The 8,902-nt window shown below is 54.0% G+C and overlaps 3 protein-coding genes across 3 annotated transcripts; all 3 read right to left on the minus strand.

Annotated features, from left to right (window-relative positions):
• Positions 1-806: 806 nt before the first annotated feature.
• Positions 807-1,666, minus strand: MRS44_008866 (uncharacterized protein; the record flags this gene model as incomplete). Its single annotated transcript, XM_046269710.2, has 3 exons — positions 807-901; positions 957-1,347; positions 1,424-1,666. The coding sequence occupies 3 exons, from the start codon at positions 1,664-1,666 to the stop codon at positions 807-809; spliced, it is 729 nt and encodes a 242-aa protein (XP_046132318.1).
• A 1,344-nt stretch (positions 1,667-3,010) lies between these two features.
• MRS44_008867 (uncharacterized protein) lies at positions 3,011-4,995 on the minus strand (the record flags this gene model as incomplete). Its single annotated transcript, XM_065621091.1, has 2 exons — positions 3,011-4,076; positions 4,127-4,995. The coding sequence occupies 2 exons, from the start codon at positions 4,993-4,995 to the stop codon at positions 3,011-3,013; spliced, it is 1,935 nt and encodes a 644-aa protein (XP_065477163.1).
• A 2,983-nt stretch (positions 4,996-7,978) lies between these two features.
• MRS44_008868 (uncharacterized protein) lies at positions 7,979-8,902 on the minus strand (the record flags this gene model as incomplete). Its single annotated transcript, XM_065621092.1, has 3 exons — positions 7,979-8,227; positions 8,280-8,568; positions 8,655-8,902. 3 exons carry the CDS (start codon positions 8,900-8,902, stop codon positions 7,979-7,981), a joined length of 786 nt encoding a protein of 261 aa, XP_065477164.1.

Raw genomic sequence — 8,902 nt, forward strand, 5'->3', positions numbered from 1 at the left:
CCTTTGTAAGACTGCAGCGTTTGTTGGCGACTGGGATCCCCCTTTCAAGTCACCGCGAGACTCCCAACAGGCGGATCCCAGCAGAAGCCTGGCTAGGTACCTAGCAAGCTCGTCCAAGAGGCAGATAGATGCATACGCCGGAGAGGCTTCATGACACAGTTCAGCGTGCATGATTCAGTTCCTCTGTCCAGGCTTCCACTCACTTGGTCAAAGTCGTCATACCGCAAGCCAGCTGAGCTGAGACTTGACTGACTGAGCAGTTCTTGTCAGCCACGCTTCAGCCACACCAGCCAAACCCGCACGAACCAAACCAATTCTCCGGCACTTCTCCTGGAGTCAACTTCAAGGTAATTACGTAGCTCACACGTGGGCAGCACAAGGGTCTATCGAATTTTTTTCTTTTACTTCTTTCAACTGAGGGTGCTATGTGATTTGAATGCTCCTACAATGTTTGCTATCCATCCATCCACCAAACCCGCCTCGAGGTGAGAGCTCCCGAGGAGACGCCCACCTCGCCTTTCCACTCCCCAGCATACTCTGTTCATCGATGCCAGAACAGGTTGAGAATTCGGTGGCGTAGTGCTTTGCGCGTTATGATGGGGTGCTGCGTGTGCGTGTGTATGCGAAGTCGATGGGTCAATAGCCCACGACAATGTGAAGGGGTTATTCGATGTTGTGATGTGTCTGGGGTTCAGAGCAAAGCCGGCCTCAGCCATTTGGGACTACAAGCGAGTGTGTATCCTCTATGGTGTCTGGGCCGGCCGTGAAGGGGGAAGGGGAGGGGAAGGGAGTAAATGGGAGGCTCCTTAGGAAGCGGGAGCATCGGCCTCCTGAGCCTTGTTGAAGATCTCCTCGTTCTCCTTCTGGGCCTTCATGAAAGAGTCCTTGAAGAGGTTGGCGTCTGCAGACGTGTTAGCAACAAGTTCTTGACCACAAATATAAAGTCTAGCACATACTCTCAGAGTTGGCGAATCGAATAGCCAGGGTAACAGCCTCGGGCTCACCCTCGCTGACATCGGCGGCGGCGTTCCACACCCAGCTGCGGTCGGAGCCAACGTTGGGGGAGAGCTTCATCTCGGGCACGATGTAGTGGTTGGCGCAGACCTTGAGGGTCTTGTCTCGGCGCATGACGAGTCGGGTCTTGCCGTTCTCCTTGTGCTTGAGCAGGCGGACGTCGCCGGTGCCGCGCTCCTTCCACTCGCTGCTCTCCTTGACGAACTTGAAGAGCTTGGCGCGCATCTTGAAGGTCTGCTCCTCGGCCTCCTCGTTGGTCTTGGTCTCGACCTTCTCGGTCAGCTTGATGACGGGCTCGAAGTGGACATCCTCGGACTCGGGGGCCACCTCCTCCTATAAGGGCAAAAACACGTTAGCACTGGAATGGTGACGAGGAACGCAGCTCAGCTGGGGTCCGGAAACAACATACATCGCCCTTGGCAGCCTCAGCAGCCTCTCGCTGGGCCTTGGCGCTGCCCGAGTTGTCGCCGCGGTCCTCATCCTCGTCCTTCTTCTCCTTCTTGGCGCCACCACCGAACATGGAGAACACGGACGAGGACGTCACGGGCTTGTCGGCGCTGCCCTCGGCCTCAGCGGCAGGGGTGGTCTCGGGCTTGGTCTCCTCAACCTTGGTCTCCTCGACCTTGGGCTCAGTGGGCTCGGAAGCAGACATTTTGGCGGTTGTTTGTTCGGTCGAGATTGTAGACTGGGAAAAACTGTTGCCCCTCAGACGTCAGCAACTTTTTTTTTGTCCAAAAACCCCAGTCATGGTTTTACCCCTCCTCTCCCTGTTTTGGCGGGGAGGGGTTCAGATCCATGCGTGCTCCCCAGCAACGGGCGAGGGAAAACGGCGAAAAAGAAGATAAAATAAAAGGCGCTCGGGGGACTTACCGGAGAAGCAGAATGCGAATATGCAAATGCCAGCTGGGAACGACGGGTGGCGCTCAGGGGGTCAGAGATAACTGAAAGATGCGGTGGTGATGTCTGGGAGATGGTGGAAGTGGGTTGCGTTTTGGGTGCGGTCAAAGTCTGGTGATTTGTTTTCTCGCTACCTACCTTAGGTACCTTCTATGTCAGGCCGCCGCCCACGCCTACCACCACCGAGTGCCCCTCCTTTTCCCCATTCTGTGCTGCTGTACTCGCTGCATAGGTCAACAATGCCAGCCTGTGATTGGGGAGGAGATAGATCCATGCGCTGCACAAAGGTCACTTTCAAGCAAAATCATGCTGTGCAGGTACATTCTGGCCATTAGGTGCTCATCAGGCAGACGGGCGAGCCCAAAATTGCATGTGGGGTTCCTTCTTGTGCTAGCGCATTGGTGGAGCACGTGAAGACCTTGATGTTCGAACTGCTTCGACACAAACATGCATGGATATTGATATTGGGCTGTCATACAAGGATTTTGTTAAAAGTCGAGGGTTTCGGAGTATGTAGACTTGGAAGACAACATCTTCTTGAACTACCTATCCAAGATATTTCTACCTCGAGAAATCCTGACTCTCCCATTTCCCAGCGGTCCCAAGACCCCTATCTTCACCTCCACAACAGTGTCTTTGTTAGTTGCGTTGCTAGGGAACTGGCACGATGGCTCATTTCCATCCACCACCCAACATTTTGGCCCTCCCAATTTTAATCATTTATCCTTCTTGATCTTGCCCATTAAACGACTAGCCTCTACCCCCAGGTAGTCGCAGCATAGCCCAAGACGAAATGCACGCTGAGACTGGCAGCAGGGGGAATCATGAGACCATCGAATACCGTAAAATAAAGGAGAAGAGAGGCCACCGAAAGAAACTAAAACAACAAAAAGCACCTCTACATGACGGTATGAGTGCCCACTAACTCCAGTCCAGTACCTAGCCTTGACCCATACCTCAATATTGCCAACCCAGGTTCCGGCCATCACACAAAGGTGCTCGCAAAAACATAACAATAACGATGAAATAGACCGAGAAAACCTCTACGCCACAAATTTGCAAGAATCTTGCCCCTTTCTACCATCGAGGCCTTCCCTTCTCATCGAGTGCCACCAAGCATCTTGGCCCAAAGGGGCTCGTAGGCCTTTTGCTTCGTCGTTTCGCGCGCGAGCTTTCGGCGGTTCTTGATTTCGGCCAGCTTTCTGGCCATGAACTCCTTGGCCTTGAGCTGATATCGGGTATGCTCGTCGTTGCCGGCTGTCAACTTCAGCCACCAAAGCTTGGCCGAGATCTGAGCATCGAGTAGACCCAGTCGAGCCTGCTGTTGCACAACGTCAGCGTTGGGGAGGCGCTGCTTGACCTGGTCCGCCACGTCCTCGAGCCTCTTTGAGACGTCCTCCTTAGCGAGTCTAACGCGGTCTCGAATGTCCTTCTTGATCCAACCAAGAGATCTGTGGGTTTCATGGAACCTGGCAGTGAGAGTCTTGAGCAGACTGTCGGATGTCATGATGAAGTTGTCAGTGGCTGTCTCCAGCGAGCGCTTGGCTCCCTCAAGGCGCCGCTCTGCCTCTTGAGCAGCAGCGGGGACAAGCTCAGGGAGGTTCTGAGCAAAGGCTTTGGATAGTTCCAGAGCTTCTGAAATAATGCCCTTCTCAAAGGTGATCCGAAGGGTCTTGCCAATTCTTGGCCAGCAAGTAGTACGGATGTCAACCTTGACTGTGCCGTGCGCCTCTTCGTTCGGGAACTTGAGAAGCAGGCCTTCGTCAACAGACGAAACAGAAAACCGGACATTCTCTTCGCCACGCTGGGCAGTAAAAAGGAGGCACTTTCTGGAGAGCCAAGAATCCTTGACATCCTGGGCCACATGGATGAGGAAGTTGCCCTTGTGCCTGGTGACCGTCACATCGGGTTTTGGGCCCGGGAAGCGCCAATTGTTGGGCTGGATGTTCTCGAGCGGGAACAGCTCGGCCACCCGAGTCGATGTGGGCTGGACTCTCGGCGTCGACGACGAGGCTCTTGAAGTAAAGGACAATGGAGTGGGGGCTGTCGTGAGAGCGGAAGTGGCTGCGGGGGTGTGGGGTGCCGCAGTGTTGCAAGGTGGGGAGAGGAAGACGGGGATCAAAGCCGCCAGGACAAGGGCAAAGAGCAGGCCTGGAAGTGCCGAACTTGCGGCATCCAACACTGATTGCCAAGGGCGGGCCTCTGTGGCCTGTACGCCTCTGAGCCATGTGTGGAATCTTGCCCGCTTGGTGTCTGCATCCTCCTCGACATCATCAGGAGAAGGTGGTTGCATGATGTTGCTAGCGTCGGGGGTGGAATCGACGGAGCCTTGAGGCTCTGCTGGGTATAGTCAAGAGAGGTTCTTGAGAGGCCCTCGTCCTCTGATTCGGACTCAGATTCGGCGTTGACCTCGGGTTCGGGTTGGTGTTGGGGCTCAGGCTCCTGTTCAACCTCGGGATGCGACCCGTTCTTGACAACAGTTGCCCAGCTCTGCTCTTGCGGCGAGGTCTGCGCGGCGTCGGTGGTATCGGGGCCTTCCTCAGAGCCCTGCTGGGAGGGTTGAGAAAGAGGTTCATATTCATCGGCAAGCGATTCGTCGTCGTTGGTCTGCTCGGTGCCGGCGAAGCTGTGTACGTCGTCGGGACGGTGGAAGTCGAGGGAGCCGACGGACTCGCTGATAGAGCCGGTATAGTTGCCGTCCTGGGACTCGGTGTCGGTGCCCGAGATTAGTTCATATGTGGACTCGGACAAGCCGACGTCGTCGGAGGTGGTTGTGACACGCATGATGTCGGGGTTGCTGGACGAGATCCAGTTGGCGAGGTGCCGGCTGCCTTGTGGGCGAGGGAATCGAAGAGTGGGCTCTGATGTCCAGAGCGGGCTTCGGCCTGGTGCTGCAGGCGTAGATGTGTTGCTCGCCGGCGTCGGTGGGCGAGAGGAGATAGGTGTCGTCGAGCGGCGCTGGTGAGCTTGTGTAAGCGTAAAGGCCGAGGGCGCTGACGATAGTAATGGGCGAGTCGATCGGGAATCAGTATCACGAATGACGGCAGGCGGGGTGCAGAGAGTATCAGGGTCCTGCCGTTCCATAACGAGGCGAGAGCAAAGAAGCGAAGACGGGCTGGGCTATTCCATCACCAGCTTCATAGCAGCGGGTATAGCCTGTTGAGGATGAAATGATGAGGTGTCAGGTGAAGTCGACGAGGGGCAAAAGAGTGCGGGATGAAGAGGTGAGGGGTGAGCGGATGGCCGGAAAATGGGGAGGGGGAGTAGGCGTAGGAGGCGATGGATGGATGGCGGGGAAAGACAGCCTCAGGGCATCAAGGTGAAGGTGTAATTGCGATGAGTCCAGGAGGGAAGTTGGGAGGAGGAGAAGTTGAAGAAGGGAAAGGAAAGGAAAGAAAAACTGACAGATGATTAGAAGAGGCCGAAGTTTGGCCTTCACAGTCCCTAGAATCGCTGTTCCAAGTTCCTCCGGGTCCGTGTGGTGAAGGCGTCTCGAGCTGGTTGCCTGCCTGGGGCTGTCCTTTGACCGAGAACGAGGCAAACAACAGGTGGAGAAGCAGATGCGGTCCTGGGGTTGGGCAGAAGCGCTCTCTGCAGGTTTTAAGCTCGGGTGAATAAAAAGCGTCGTCGCAGGCAGCGGGGGGCGATGTCGAGAGATGAGGGACAAAAAAGTCAAACGAAAGCCCTGGCGTTCTCTTGCCCTGAAGACCTTTGATGGGGAGGATGTCGCAAAAACGGGTGTGACTTTGATAGGCGCACAGTCCGGGAGTTTGGGTCGTCGTGGATATGGATGGATTAATTTAGCTCGGGAGCTGATAAGATGGGAGGCACGCTTGGCGTCAGGCCAGCACGGAAGCCGGGGATATCAAGCGGATGGCGGGAGAGATGAAGACGTGTTTCCATGAAGTTGAAAGAAGTGTATTTTGATGCTGGAGAGGAGAGGAAGATGCAGGCTGGACCAAGGCAGACAAGCAGGACAATTCACATCAAGAAGGACGGCTGACAGAGCATGAGGTGCGGTGGATCACGCTGAGGCAGATATCGATGTACCTGCTACCTCTCGATTTCCATTAGGTATTGTACCTGAACTCTACCAGCAGCAGAGAAAGAGTCAAAGCCAATGACTACAGTTTGAGTAATTCTCTTCTTGCATATTCAACAAAAACACGGTTTTCTCTCCTTCTCTGACGGCCGAAGTGTTTCTCATCTTTGATGCCTTCCTGTCCCTCACTGTCGTCACTTAAACTGGGGTCCCTGTCGACGGCACCTTGAAGGATCCACCAGTCCCCCCATCCATGCCATTCACGTCAGATCAAAGGTCCCCTAAGTCCCATGAGCAACCTCCTTCTCTCTGCTGGGAGTTCTGGTGAGAAACAGGGTTGAACAGAGACTCACCTTCACTGACCAAGAGGCCTCTAAATACCCTTCTCTTCCTCTTGTAGGTCTCCTCGGCTTCAACCAAGGGTGCTGTTACTGATGCCATCGTTATCGTCGTGCATGCCGCTATCGCAAGCTCCGCCCCCCACCAAGAACCGTCGTGACTCTCCCTAGCGCAACTGCGGGGTATTTGAGACCTCTTCCCTCGCTCGATCAATCCACTTTTGGCCCGCGTGAGCATCTCGACAACCTCCTTTGCGTCTCCTGTCAGGCCAGGTTCGCCATTAACCGCCGAAACCGACTCGTTCACTTGACCGTTTAGGCCTTGTACGGGCTAGTCAACTTGATTGCTATCAGCTCACCGCTGTCGCTTTCCCTTGCGCCATATCATGGCCTCCAGATCTCAAAGAGCTCTTTGAGCCCAACGTGGGGGGCTAAATCTGGCCGAGTGTTTCTCGCTCTCCCTCAGGGCTAAAGTGTTGTCTTTCATCCCCTTGGCGGGCCGTATCTCTTTAAAGTTGTCTCGGCGTCGTATGACGTAAGACTCTCGTGCGTATGGCACCAACAACTCGTGCGTGTCTATATGCATCCTCACCCTTTTGTCTCAAGATGACTCCTCAAAGCCACTTTAACCAACCATAGAGAATCCTTTAGCAACACACATGCTAACTCACGGCAACCACGGGCAACTTCACTTTCAAAGTACCGGGCTTTTGCCCTCCTCTTGAAACACACCGAGTTTGTAATGAGGCTCTGTAACCGCCACGACTCTCGGACTTGAACCACCAGTGACTTCCGGCTTGTTCACGACAAGCCTTCACCAACCAAAAAGACAACTTACGACACTTCTTTGTGAGGACTTTACAGACTATATCCTCGGTATCTTCTGTCCAATTCCGAAAATCAGTCCTATGTCAGCAGCCTGTCTCCTTGTTGTCTCGCCTACCCAAGCACGCGGTCTAAGAAAAGAATGAGACACCAGTAGGAAGGCATCGCTTTATGCCCGCGTCAGTACAGAGCACTGATTCCTATACTCAGATCTTTTCCTATTTTTTCTTATATTTTAGGGAGATTATTTCCTCGCAGAATAGGAGTGTTTGCTAAGAGTTAGGGGTCTGTTGCCCTTCTGGTTGGACCCCATGCCAAGTACCCTGGCAAAGGCAATAATGCTATTTATCCAATCATTTAAACGGGATGATCAACATGTTTGGAATCTTTGATTGATGCTTCTATACTGCCAAGATGGACGTCCAATCTCATGATTATTCGTGCAATTCAATATCAAGCGAATTCATAGTATCCCCCTTCCCATCCCAAGTACCCAGGTGTCCACATGTATAAGGTAGGGTATCTCTATCTTCATCCCATGAATTCCCGTATTCTATCCCATGGGCTCCGCCCGTCTTCATTCCAATGTTCTCATCACACTCTTTCAACCCGAGTTCAGACTGTAAAAAAGGCAGTGCAGTGCAGACTCCGTGGCATCCAAACTCCATCGATATGACAAAGGAAACAAAAAAGGCCAGCGTGAATCTATCCCTCCTGTGGGAGCTAGCGCTGTGTCTGGGGTATCGTAATAAGAGTCGTCAAGGTGGCCTGACGACTACGAGAAGTAATAGTGATTGTTGTCGTAGACATGGCCGCATTAGTGTAAAGTATGTGTGATATGGCGTGATATGGTCCGGACATATCATAGGATGGTGTGCTTCTGGAAAAGCTCCTTCAGCGATGAGGTGCCAAAGATCTCATCGTCGGGGATCATCTCGATCAGACCAGTCAGGTTGGCAAACAGGTCGCCCTGATTCCGGTAAGCCAGCATAGCTGGCACGGCAGCGTTGTCAAACTCGATCTCCTCGTAGTGGACCTTGACAAAGTGAACCTCGGGGTTGTTCTTAACCAGAGGCATAAGCGCCGACTCGATAGTAGCCGAAACCTCGCACTGCGCAAGTTAGCATTATGTTCCATCTCAGGTGGGAAAAGGCTAAACATACCTCATGGTCATAGACAAAGACGACAACGGTGGTTTCCCGTCCCACCTTCTCAATAGCGTCGAGATATCCTAGAGCATCCACCTCATCCAGTCTACCATAGATGCGAACACTGGGGCTGGTTCTCCGGTTCCTCACGGCACGGTTGGCCTCGCTCTCGAGCTCGCGCCTCCGGCTCTCTCTCCACTGCTGGAGGAAAGACTCCTCATCGGCATCACTCCTGACATCATCTTCGGACTCGCTGGTCTCGCTCCTGGGAGGAGGCTGGACGGCGGCATCGATGCCGAAGATGCTGTTGCGGGCAGTGCGCACACGGTGTCGCCATTTGTTTTTGCGGGCAGCCTCGTAGTTTCGAGCATCAGCGATGACGCCCTTGACGCCAGTGGAGCGGCCGCTGTCGAAAGAGGCCGGGGGAGCTTGATCTCAGTGGCGCCAGCGCCAGTGAGGCGATCCATAGTAGGCATGCGCATAGCGGCGTCGATCTGGTTGTTGCGAAAGGTGTCTTCCTCGTCGAGGTCTTCGATATCCCCAAGATCAGAGTCGTTGCGGTCTTCAGGGTGGAGAGTCTCGCGATGGGTGTTCTTGGCGACTAGGTCGTTGAACTCTTCTTGAGCAGCAGTTGACAT

The sequence above is a fragment of the Fusarium solani genome (genome assembly GCF_023522795.1).
Source record: "Fusarium solani strain SB1 chromosome Unknown bctg00000005, whole genome shotgun sequence".
Taxonomy (NCBI): domain Eukaryota; kingdom Fungi; phylum Ascomycota; class Sordariomycetes; order Hypocreales; family Nectriaceae; genus Fusarium; species Fusarium solani.